General features: G+C 40.6%; 1 protein-coding gene across 1 annotated transcript in view; it reads right to left on the reverse strand.

Annotated features, from left to right (window-relative positions):
• The window catches only part of pik3cd (phosphatidylinositol-4,5-bisphosphate 3-kinase, catalytic subunit delta), a 43,127-nt gene that overhangs the window by 23,893 nt on the left and 6,160 nt on the right, over window positions 1–13,074 (reverse strand). Inside the window, exons 7-9 of the mRNA XM_084184094.1 lie at window positions 12,747–12,836; window positions 11,244–11,465; window positions 759–855 (exon numbers count right to left, since the gene is read on the reverse strand). Coding sequence (XP_084040220.1) covers window positions 759–855; window positions 11,244–11,465; window positions 12,747–12,836 — 409 coding nt within the window. The remainder of the gene's footprint in view (window positions 1–758; window positions 856–11,243; window positions 11,466–12,746; window positions 12,837–13,074) is intronic.

Consider the following 13,074-nt stretch of genomic DNA (forward strand, 5'->3'; position numbering starts at 1 on the left):
ACATGATACTGATTGAGCGGCTTAAGGACACTACAAGAAAGGTCCACTCTGAAGCACGTATTGATATTTCCAAAATCATCACGACCACTTTTGCAAAGGAATAATGACTACATCAAACATAGCCACTCCAAACCAGTCGATGGCACTATAAAACCTTTACGTGCATCTTTTCAGTAAATGTAGTGGTAAAGTGTTTTGAATTGGTATGCGTGCACTACAGAGGTATCGTATCTAGTATTATTATTGTAGGTTGTCTAAATTGTGTAATTTGAACAAAAGTGAAACAGATTTTGACCAGCCTCACTCCTTTTTTTAGTATATCAGTAACAACATTTTTTAAAACAAGGAAAAGCCTTTATTTTTGTAGCATTTAAATGTCATTCCTTATCCCAGATATATAAAAAACAAGTTGCAAATGTGTTGTAATTCAAATTCAAAAAATGTGTGGCTAGGAGCCTTTGTTGCTGCTTGCAGCTATATTTAATTCATTTTTAAATGTATTATTACTACCTATTACCCAGTAATTTGCAGCAATTTAATGACAAACAACTATAGGTAAATAGTACAATGATTAAAATTGTATCGGAACAATGGTGTACATTTTGCAGTTCAGAAAACAACTAGCTTGTGAAGCAACTACTTAGTACAATAGCAATTTGCGATACTATGTAGCAGTGTGTGTTACTCTGGGTGGTATACTTCAATCCTTTTGAAGACGTGCAGTGGTTCCAGTGTGTGTGTGTGTAGTTCTACTGTACCAGGGACTGAAGGCCAGGTGGAGAGAAGGAACTCCCCAGTCTTCAGCTGATCCTTGTAGTCAAACACCATGGTGTTTACCCAGGCTAGTGGACAATCCTTGTGGGAGAAACCATAGAATGAGGTGACTGTTAATAAAGCACAGATTGAATGCTGAACTTCCATGCTTTTACTTCCTGCTTTGCTCCTCGGTTGAGGATAACAAAGGTTAAGGCAAGAGGATTCTAATATCCCATAACTCTTTGCATTCATGTGGAAGAATTCTAAAACTAAGGGACCAGCGATGCTAGTTAGCAATAGTGCTGGTCCCATGAATCTGTTTATTTTCGAAAGCTTCCGCATGTGAAGGACGTTGGACGTTGTCCTAACCTGGATATCCTCAACCTAGTTTTGCTCCAATCGGGACCCTCAAAATGGCCCCAGTCCATCCATTATAGCATCATGACTTGAATGGGGACGTCCATTCTATTCATTCTAATTCTATGGGAGAAACACAGTGGTCATGTCCAGTAAGGGAGAAAAAAAAGTGGAACGGGAGGTACTACCATAACTTGTCCAATAAGAACAATATTGTTTTTCTCATCCCGAAATGTTTTGCTACGGTGTGCCCTACTGAACACGACCAAGGTTGATAGTCATTAGCACACTATTTACAAATTCAAACTTTCTAACCTGTTTTCGTTTACATCTGTTTAGAAGAACCCAAATGTGTGAGCACATCTTGGGCTTCATTCAATCCAAATCAGTATGTGGCCCCAGGCTCTCAATACCACAGTTTAACTAAGTTGAAGCCCCACACGGTGTAAAAAATGTATAAAAATACAACTTGATATTCAATTCAAACTGGATATCTAGCTGCATGGGAGGAATGATGTGTTGCCATAAACTGGAAACTTACAGATTTATTAAATGGAGCCTCCAGTCTTTAAATGAATGACTGAGAATGGCAATGAACAACAACCGACTCATTCTTGCACCACCAAAATGCACAGTCACTTTGCGAAAGTTTCCACTTAGGTTAACAAACAGGTCTTCGTATAATAACTGATATCATTATGTCTCACAAGCCATTTGTGATGTAGGCCTCTATGGTTCCTTTAATCGCTTGAAATGATTGCATTTCAATATACAGTATACATAAAACAATACAAGCCACAATATCTAATTGGCCATCACAAGGATTTCAATTAACCTTAGAAACTGTTAAATACTTTATATTAGAGTTATAAAATAAAGGTTCATTGGGTTCTCATTGTATTGTATCTCATTGTATTGTAAGTATTGAATGATTGTATTGAATCATAAATATGACAAATGTGCCCATGTCCAAATCTCCCTTCCTGGCACAAGGTTTAATGAGAATGACTTGTAAATTACTTATGGTAAATGGTCAGCTTCTCAAGCTAAGGTGGGAAAACCAATATAGTCTAATGCATCTCTCAGCTGCGAACTTGCAAAAAAAACAAGCTAAATTAAAATAAGGCGATGCGAGTGGCCATGGCTAGCCAAAATAACAACTTCTCGCTTCCTGTTTTGTGTTCCAAATGGCACCGTATTCTCTACATAGTGCACTACTTTTGACCATAGCCCTTGGTCAAAAGTAGTGCATTATACAGGGAATAGGGTGGCATATGGGATGCAGGCCCGCTGTCTGGCCTGCCTTCTCCTCTGGGTGACGGAAGAGAGAAGTGGCCCAGAAAGCAGAAGTGGAGTCGCTGAGGCCTAGCTCCCCACAGCACACACGGGGCCTTTCCTCACACCTTGCCTCTTTTAAATCAGGGCGTATTCACTAGGAAGCAAACGGGGCAAAACTAGGAGGGAGTAGCCTTGTTTTTGTAGCAAAACATTTTCCATTGCAAAAGGTTTTTTCTATAGTGTGCACTAATGAATACACCCAGGACTGTGCCAAGAGCCAAAGTGAAAAGGTGAAATTGGGCCCAGGCCTCAGTGTACTGTACTATTCTACAAATTTTTTACATTTTTACATTTTTAGTCATTTAGCAGACGCTCTTATCCAGAGCGAGTTACAGTTAGTGAGTGCATACATCATTTTTTATACTGGCCCCCCATGGGAATCGAACCCACAACCCTGGCGTTGCAAACGCCATGCTCTACCAACTGAGCTACATCCCTGCCGGTCATTCCCTCCCCTACCCTGGACGACGCTGAGCCAATTGTGCGCCGCCCCATGGGTCTCCCGGTCGCGGCCGGCTACGACCCATGCCCTCTCTACACAACTACATACACGCTCCACTTCCTGAAAGCAACAGCAAACAAGTCCATAGTAACCAATGGCATGGGGATTCAAAGAGGTGGTGTTGCTAACTGTGTGTTCATGTATCGAAGTGAAACCATTCTTATGGCATTTCGCAAAAAGGGGAGAACATAAGATATATTCCTGACTTGATCGAAACAAAAACACTTCAGAACACAAACATGACTTTTTTCTGTATGTCCTTATAACACCCGTATGACACATGCAAACTGTTTAGTAGCTACATTTTTAAATAAACTGACAATGGGGTCGGAAGGATGAAAAGATAATAAATGAACAAATATTTGGGTAATGTTTATGAGCAAATATACATTGTTACAGGCCACCACCATGCTTCACTGTGGGGATGGTGTTCTCGGGGTGATGAGAGGTGTTGGGTTTGCGCCAGACATAGCATTTTCCTTGATGGCCAAAAAGCTCAATTTTAGTCTCATCTGACCAGAGTACCTTCTTCCATATGTTTGGGGAGTCTCTCACATGCCTTTTGGTGAACACCAAACGTGTTTGCTTATTTTTTTCTTTAAGCAATGGCTTTTTTCTGGCCACTCTTCCGTAAAGCCCAGCTCTGTGGAGTGTACGGCTTAAAGTGGTCCTATGGACAGATACTCCAATCTCCGCTGTGGAGCTTTGCAGCTCCTTCAGGGTTATCTTTGGTCTCTTTGTTGCCTCTCTGATTAATGCCCTCCTTGCCTGGGCTGTGAGTTTTGGTGGGCGGCCCTCTCTTGGCAGGTTTGTTGTGGTGCCATATTCTTTCCATTTGTTAATAATGGATTTAATGGTGCTCCGTGGGATGTTCAAAGTTTCGGATATTTTTTTATAACCCAACCCTGATCTGTACTTCTCCACAACTTTGTCCCTGACCTGTTTGGAGAGCTCCTTGGTCTTCATGGTGCCCCTTACTTAGTGGCGTTGCAGACTCTGGGGCCTTTCAGAACAGGTGTATATATACTGAGATCATGTGACAGATCATGTGACACTTAGATTGCACACAGGTGGACTTTATTTAACTAATTATGTGACTTTTGAAGGTAATTGGTTGCACCAGATCTTATTTAGGGGCTTCATAGCAAAGGGCTGAATACATATGCACGCACCACTTTTCCGTTATTTTTTAAAATAATTTTCTGAAACAAGTTATTTTTTTCATTTCACTTCACCAATTTGGAATATTTTGTGTATGTCCATTACATGAAATCCAAACAAAAATCCATTTAAATTACAGGTTGTAATGCAACAAAATAGGAAAAACGCCAAGGGGGATGAATACTTTTGCAAGGCACTGTAGCTATCTAGCTAGCAAAGCGATTGACATTTCCTGCTAGCTAATCAAATGACACCTGCATCTCTAGCTGTGTAGCCAACGAAAAACAAGATAAGGGGAAAGTCAGTCACTCACTCCTCCAATTACATGACATCCTCCCAGCAGCTAGCTAGCTAACGTTAGGCTGTGTTTTTAGCTTGCTAAATAAATAGCTACAGAAATAGATACGCTAGCCTATTAGCCACGCTGACTTGTGATCATTGCCCTTGCTAGTTTGATTGTATTGACATTCCCAGCCTTAGTTACATTAGTCAGTTTTTGTCCAAAATATTGAGTAATTGAAACTGAAACAGTGCATCCCGAATGGGTGAAGGCAGCAAACAAGCTGTGATTTGCAACCTGATAGCAGTATTTCTGGGACTACCAAGAAATGTCTTGGTGAATTATTTTAATCATGCATTTACAGTGGGGGAAAAAGTATTTAGTCAGCCACCAATTGTGCAAGTTCTCCCACTTAAAAAGATGAGAGAGGCCTGTAATTTTCATCATAGGTACACGTCAACTATGACAGACAAATTGAGAAATGTTTTTCTCCAGAAAATCACATTGTAGGATTTTTTATGAATTTATTTGCAAATGATGGTGGTAAATAATATTTGGTCACCTACAAACAAGCAAGATTTCTGGCTCTCACAGACCTGTAACTTCTTCTTTAAGAGGCTCCTCTGTCCTCCACTCGTTACCTGTATTAATGGCACCTGTTTGAACTTGTTATCAGTATAAAAGACACCTGTCCACAACCTCAAACAGTCACACTCCGAACTCCACTATGGCCAAGACCAAAGAGCTGTCAAAGGACACCAGAAACAAAATTGTAGACCTGCACCAGGCTGGGAAGACTGAATCTGCAATAGGTAAGCAGCTTGGTTTGAAGAAATCAACTGTGGGAGCAATTATTAGGAAATGGAAGACATACAAGACCACTGATAATCTCCCTCGATCTGGGGCTCCACGCAAGATCTCACCCCGTGGGGTCAAAATGATCACAAGAACGGTGAGCAAAAATCCCAGAACCACACGGGGGGACCTAGTGAATGACCTGCAGAGAGCTGGGACCAAAGTAACAAAGCCTACCATCAGTAACACACTACGCCGCCAGGGACTCAAATCCTGCAGTGCCAGACGTGTCCCCCTGCTTAAGCCAGTACATGTCCAGGCCCGTCTGAAGTTTGCTAGAGTGCATTTGGATGATCCAGAAGAGGATTGGGAGAATGTCATATGGTCAGATGAAACCAAAATATAACTTTTTGGTAAAAACTCAACTCGTCGTGTTTGGAGGACAAAGAATGCTGAGTTGCATCCTAAGAACACCATACCTACTGTGAAGCATGGGGGTGGAAACATCATGCTTTGGGGCTGTTTTTCTGCAAAGGGACCAGGACGACTGATCCGTGTAAAGGAAAGAATGAATGGGCCATGTATCGTGAGATTTTGAGTGAAAACCTCCTTCCATCAGCAAGGGCATTGAAGATGAAACGTGGCTGGGTCTTTCAGCATGACAATGATCCCAAACACACCGCCCGGGCAACGAAGGAGTGGCTTCGTAAGAAGCATTTCAAGGTCCTGGAGTGGCCTAGCCAGTCTCCAGATCTCAACCCCATAGAAAATCTTTGGAGGGAGTTGAAAGTCTGTGTTGCCCAGCGACAGCCCCAAAACATCACTGCCCTAGAGGAGATCTGAAAGGAGGAATGGGCCAAAATACCAGTAACAGTGTGTGAAAATCTTGTGAAGACTTACAGAAAACGTTTGACCTGTGTCATTGCCAACAAAGAGTATATAACAAAGTATTGAGAAACTTTTGTTATTGACCAAATACTTATTTTCCACCATAATTTGCAAATAAATTCATAAGAAATCCTACAATGTGATTTTCAGGATTTTTTTTTCTCATTTTGTCTGTCATAGTTGACGTGTACCTATGATGAAAATTACAGGCCTCTCTCATCTTTTTAAGTAGGAGAACTTGCACAATTGGTGGCTGACTAAATACTTTTTTTCCCCACTGTAACTGCATCCATCTATTCTGCCAACAATGTCTTACTGTACGTCATGGAATTTTGAGTCAAATATAATCTATTGTTAAAACCCATTATAAATGTGGGAATCTGATATTTTTTAAAACTGATATTATGATTGTATGTTTGTTTCATATCTGCAAAGTAGTTAACACGCTGTCAGTTCCACTTGAAGGAAGTTGTCTTTGCAGTGAAAGTGGAAGTACTTGAATATCTGTGGGTTGGCTTAGAAACTGAATATAGAATTCCATGAAATTGACGCTCTAATCTTCCTTGGAGTGATAGTGTAGCAGATAAGAGTAGAAGCGGATAAGACATTAAAACACAGAGTTGCCGCTGAACACGCTTGCACAATCTGACAACAGCAAAACATACACCCCTCCACCACACACACACTACTCACTCAAAAATACATGTTTTGTGCAGGCAAACAAATTCACACACTGACACTCACCCACACAGACACCCATGCAACCACAGAAACACAAAGTGTGTCAGAGCACGTTGAAATAGCAACATGGTTGTAGCTGCAAAAATAGCACACACACACCCAAGGTTTTACATATTTCCCTTCAAGGTGCCCAATATTTGGAAATACATTGAGCTCCAAAAGTATTGGGACAGTGACAAATTGTGTTTTGTTTTGGCTCTGTACTCCAGCACTTTGGATTTGAAATGATACAATGATTAAAGTGCAGACGGTCAGCTTTAATTTGAGGGTATTTTCATCCATATTGGGTGAACCGTTTAGAAATTACAGCCCTTTTGGTACATAGTCCCCCCATTTTAGGGGACCAGAAGTATTGGGACAAATTCATTTATATGTGTATTAAAAGTAGTAAAAAGTTAAGTATTTGGTCCCATATTCATAGCACGTAATGACTACATCAAGCTTGTGATGCTACACATTTGTTAGATGCATTTGCGGTTTGTTTTAGTTGTGTTTCAGATTTTGTGCCCAATGGAAATTAATGGTAAATAATGTATTGTTCCATTTTGGAATCACCTTTATTGTAAATAAGAATAGAATGTTTCTAAAACCTTCTACATTAATGTGGACGTTACCATCATTACGGATAATCCTGAATGAATCGTGAATAATGATGAGAAAGTTACAGACGCACAAATATCATACCCCAAGACATGCTAACCTCTCACCATTACAATAACAGGGGAGGTTAGCATTTTTTGGGGGGGTATGATATTTATGCCTCCAACTTTCTTACTCATTGTATCATTTCAAATCCAAAGTGCTGGAGTAGAGCTAAAACAACAAATAATGTGTCATTGTCCCAATACTTTGAGTTCACTGTAAAGCAGTTTTACGTGCCAAAATTTCCTCAGAATTCAGATAGGGATTTAATGTACAGTGACATATGTTCTCAACTAAAACGGTGTTCCCCCCATTATACTCAATTCTCAGTCAGTTTTCTTAAAGATGCAGTCCGGGATCTTAACCCTTAACACTCGTGGGAATTGGCCTATATGGATAGGGCTAAATCGAAATGTTTCTTACAGAAGAAATATGAAAAGTATATGCATAAGCATTGTAGGAATTAAAAGGGAACAGTTTGGAGATGATGGGAAAATGATTAGACCAAAGTTAAGGACACAACAGTTCACCTAACACAAGACTGAATCCAAACATTACACTGTTGATTTTTTGTGCTTTTACATTTACTGTACTTTTCGCTGCATTTGTTGATAATGAACTCTGAAAATACTCTGGATACATTCAGTAACATGATAAGAATATTCCTGTAGGTCTACATAAGACAAAAAAAATTACAAGTGTTTGAGTGAGAGGACTAACTGGTGTCACCAAGTGACCACACACACCTCTCCAAAGTGTGCATAGTTCCTAAGTAATTTCAATGCACTTATGACTCAAAGAAGAGTCTTCAACTATAAGGTGCTTTTTGAGCTCTTCTAGCTGTGCCGTTGACGAACTAGAGCAAGCACACTTGTAGTTGTTTTGTTTGGAACACAACCCTGCAATCCCGCCATCACACAATTGCTGTAGTTGTTTACGCAATTCAAAAACAGCCCATTTTAAATCGCAATCTGGTTCAGGTGGGCATCATTTGAAAGCTTCCTCTACTGCCAGTTACAGTGCCTTCAGAAAGTATTCATACCCCTTGACTTATTCCAAATTTTGTTGTGTTACAGCCTGAATTCAAAATTGAATTTTCTCACCCATCTACACACAATACCCCATAATAACAAAGTGAAAACATGTTTTTAGAAACGTTTGCAAATGTATTGAAAAATAAATACAGAAATATGTAATTTACATAAGTATTCACACCCCTGAGTCAATAGATGTTAGAATCACCTTTGGCAGCGATTACAGCTGTGAGTCTTTCTGGGTAAGTCTAAGAGCTTTGCACACCTGGATTGTACAACATTTGCCCATTATTCTTGAAAACAAATATTCATCATTGCTAGACTGCCATTTTCAAGTCTTGCCATAGATTTTCAAACCGATTTAAGTCAAAACTGGAACATTTACTATCTTCTTGATAAGCAGCTCCAGTGTATATTTGGCCTTGTGTTTTAGGTTATTGTCCTGCTGAAAGGTGAATGTCTCCCAGTGTCTGTTGGAAAGCAGACTGAACCAGGTTTTCCTCTAGGATTTTGCCTGTGCTCCGCTCTATTCCGTTTATTTGTATCTTTAAAAACTCCCTAATCCTTACCGATGACAAGCATACTCATAACATGATGTGCCACCACCATGCTTGAACATATGAAGAGTGGTACTCAGTGATGTGTTGGATTTGCCCCAAACATAAAGCTTTGTATTCAGGACATAAAAATAATTTGCAGTTTTACTTTAGTGCCTTATTGCAAACAGGATGCATGTTTTGGAATATTTGTATTCTGTACAGGCTTCCTTCTTTTCACTTTGTCATTTAAGTTAGTATTGTAGAGTAACTACAATGTTGTTTATCCATCCTCAGTTTTCTCCTATCACAGCCATTAAACTCTGCAACTGTTTTAAAGTCACCATTGGCCTCATGGTGAAATCCTTGAGCGGTTTCTTTCCTCTCCGGCAACTGAGTTGGGAAGGACGCCGTTACCTTTGTAGTGACTGGGTGCATTAATACACCATCCAAAGTGTAATTCATAACTTCACCATGCTCAAAGGGCTATTCAATGTCTACTTCTTCTTTTTTTTACCCATCTACCAATAGGTGCCCTTCTTTGCGAGGCATTGGAAAACCTCCCTGGTCTTTGTCGTTTGAAATTCACTGCTCGACTGAGGGACCTTACAGATCATTGTATGTGTGGGGTACAGAGATGAGGTAGTGATTCAGAAATCATGGTAAACACTATTCTTGCACACAGCATGAGTCCATGCAACTAATTATGTGACTTGTTAAGCACAATTTTACTCCTGAACATATTTAGGCTTGCCATAACAAAGCGGTTGAATACGTATTGACTCAAGAAATTTCAGCATTTCATTTTAAATTAATTTCTAAAAACATAATTCCACTTTGACATTATGGGGTATTGTGTGTAGGCCAGTGACACAAAATCTCAATTTAATAAATGTTTAATTCAGGCTGTAACACAACAAAATGTGGGAAAAAGTCAAGGGGTTTGAATACTTTCTGAAGGCACTGTATAAAATACGATCTTAGTGTTAGGCTTTCACAGGGCAATTCAGAGAAACAGATCATAATTTCGGCACGTATAGAAAGGAGTCATGCGTGCATTCAGGTGCGTGTCCCACGGCAAATGTTCTTCACAATAGACAAACATAGGCTCATTCTGTTCAGAACAACTCAGGGTATGATGCCATGTCATCTTGTAACTGTACATCAAACATAGTGATCATAAACATTGACACTGTATATGACATGAGTTTTATGATATGGAAAGGTGAAGTGCACATTTGGACTCATGGGTGTTTGGCTGGCTTGTATGACATCAAAGCGGTGTTTATTATAATTGTCAGTGTTTCATCTTTCAAAATACATAGAGTCCCCTTAATTTACAGCATTTCCCTCACTCAGAGAACAAAAAATGGGATGCAGGAGGGATGGGGGCAACTTCTTGTCGCGTGCGGTGCTCAAGTTCAGAACGGCTGTCAGTCAAAACCCATACAGCACTGTGAAGTGCAGAGCCTGAGCTCTGACGTCATTTCTAGTATGTTAGTGTTAGAGTTCCAATTTAGGCGCTTATCAGTGCCCAAATCCTGCAATTTTCAACCCGTATACAGGTACGAGTGTAAAGGGTTACGCACTTACAAAATATACATTTTCGGAGACTCGTTTTGGCTCGTGAGCACTACTTTCAAAATTACTGGCTGAAATTATACAAAAGCTGTAGAGCATCACTTTAACAGCTACAGTGCCGAAACAAAACTCTGCTTTCTTGTGCTCTGGGGCTGGTCTAGTGGTAGTGCTGCCTCCCCCAGACCACAAGTACCCCTGGCTGCAGCGGTACGAAACCCCCGTTCTGCCACTCACTTTCTATACAGTATCCCCATCTACATTTTTAACTGACTCTCTCTGTCAATAAAACTTGTCAAATTCATACACAATATTTATTTTTCTTGAGCTCTTACACCTCTATCACACCAACAGGGTCATTGCATTTTGGCACACCAGAAGTACATTCATTTCCAATGGAACGCTGCGTTTGCCTTGCAGCATTGCTTTGCAGAGGCAGTTGCAGTGCGTTCTGTGTGGTGCATACATTGGATTTATTGAACGTATGTGTCAAACTGTATGCGTAGACGGCTTGACAGAAATGGTAGCAGAAGGTGAATGTTGAACTTTATATCCAGATGATGCTGCCTACTATTTTGCGCAATGACGCTATCGGTGTGATCAAGGCGTAACATCTCTTACAGCTGCAGACTTACAGCTTTCTTGTTCTTCTTCTTGGTGGAGCGGGGCTTCTTGGCCTTCTCGATGATGGCGTAGAGAGCAAAGCACAGGCGGCTCATACGAGGCAGGTCGCTCACGCTGATGTCAAACACCAGCTTCTGGTCCCACAGGGGCTCGGAGCACACGTTAACCTCCCCGCTAGTCACCACCTTACACAGCAGCTCACTGCCGTGGAACAGACCCGCCTGGACCACCAGCTGGGAGACACACACACGTGCATAAATGCATGCACACGCACGTATACACACACGAATAATGAGAACCCACATGAGAGACTGAGTTGGACATCCTTGTGTTAACTGATTTTAACTGTGTTAACTTTTTTTTCACAAAACGAATAAAATTGCTTTTGGTAAGGTAAGTAAGGTGTCTGAATCTGTTCCTTCATAAGCAATGCATACTGCGTTCATAACATCAATAAATGTCTACAGTAAATTAAAAATCATGAATGAAGTGAATGAATGAGTCTATTTTTCCAATGTGATTAATTCAATATCAAGCAGTCAATTCCTCAAGGCTCGGTGTACTGCCTACCTTGGATATATTCAAACCAGGCTGTGTTGAAGCCAGATTAGCAAAGTACTGTGTGCATAGGACCCAAATGGCACCCTATTCCCTACATAGGGCACTACATTTGACCAGGTCCCATTGAGCTCTGGTCAAAAGTAGAGCACTACATAGGGAATAGGGTGCAATTTGGGACTCACCCTATATGAGTGGATATTTTCCCCTAAGGTATCTTGGCAAATTTCTGCCTGCCAACAATGTGACAGGACAAATAATTTACAGTGAGTCATGCTCGGCTCTGAGGTAAGAGGCCGGAAGTGCACTTACACAACAACCAATCTAAACAGTAACAGTAAGCAAAAAGCTGAATCAAACACACAGACAAAACATTAAGCCAATTCCCCACGTGTCTTTCTTGATTGTTCTTTTACATCCAATTCACAGCATCCAAGTTAAACAACCTTTCTATAATGAAAATAAGAGATGTATATGAAAATATTTGCAGCACAGACCATTTCTACATAATATTGCCCAGTTGTTCAACGCAGTATCAACAGTACAGTATCACAATTCTATGTAGTAATTAGAGGGCAGAGAAATTCAACAACTTTCAAGATAGGGCATGATGACGGCTCTGACCTATCTGCAACAGTAACGACAACCATCTCTCTTGTCAACAAAAAAAAGTTAAAGTGGCGAGCGAGAGCACAAAGCCTGTCCTTTTCTAAGAATCTAGGCACCAGAGTGCGACGTGAAAGCCAGATAGGCCCTCCCCACTTCCTGTTTTGTAGAGTTTCAACCAACTGCCTCTGATGAATTATGGGAAATGTGCGGTAAGGGTCATATGACCCCATCGTTTACACTTCACCTCTCCTTCGTACACCCAAAAGTGAGATATTGGTAAACAACTCTATGCTGCACTTCATTGAGCAACAGTCAGAGCGCGAAAGCTCACATGAAACCACACCAACCTTCATTCCTTCATCTGCGTTGACTCGGTAGCCTTGTAGCAGGTGAATGTGGAAAGGCTCCTCAATGGACCACAAAGAGGAAGTGTTCTGCTGATAGTAAGAAAAAAAAGAGGACATTTGCTTTGGTTAACATTGAAACAGTTAATTTTGCAAGGCCCAAAATGTGAACTTGTTTTACCTTCAACAACAACAAAACATGATAAAGAAAGAGAAGAGGAACTAAAGCTTCCAAAAGCTGAAGCTGATATAAGGCTAAGTTGGTTCTTCCCTTCTGTGTTGGTATCAGTTATGGGAAGTAGAGTTTGAACCGAACCTAAACAAAACTACA

The sequence above is a fragment of the Coregonus lavaretus genome (assembly GCF_964263955.1).
Source record: "Coregonus lavaretus genome assembly, chromosome: 20".
Taxonomy (NCBI): domain Eukaryota; kingdom Metazoa; phylum Chordata; class Actinopteri; order Salmoniformes; family Salmonidae; genus Coregonus; species Coregonus lavaretus.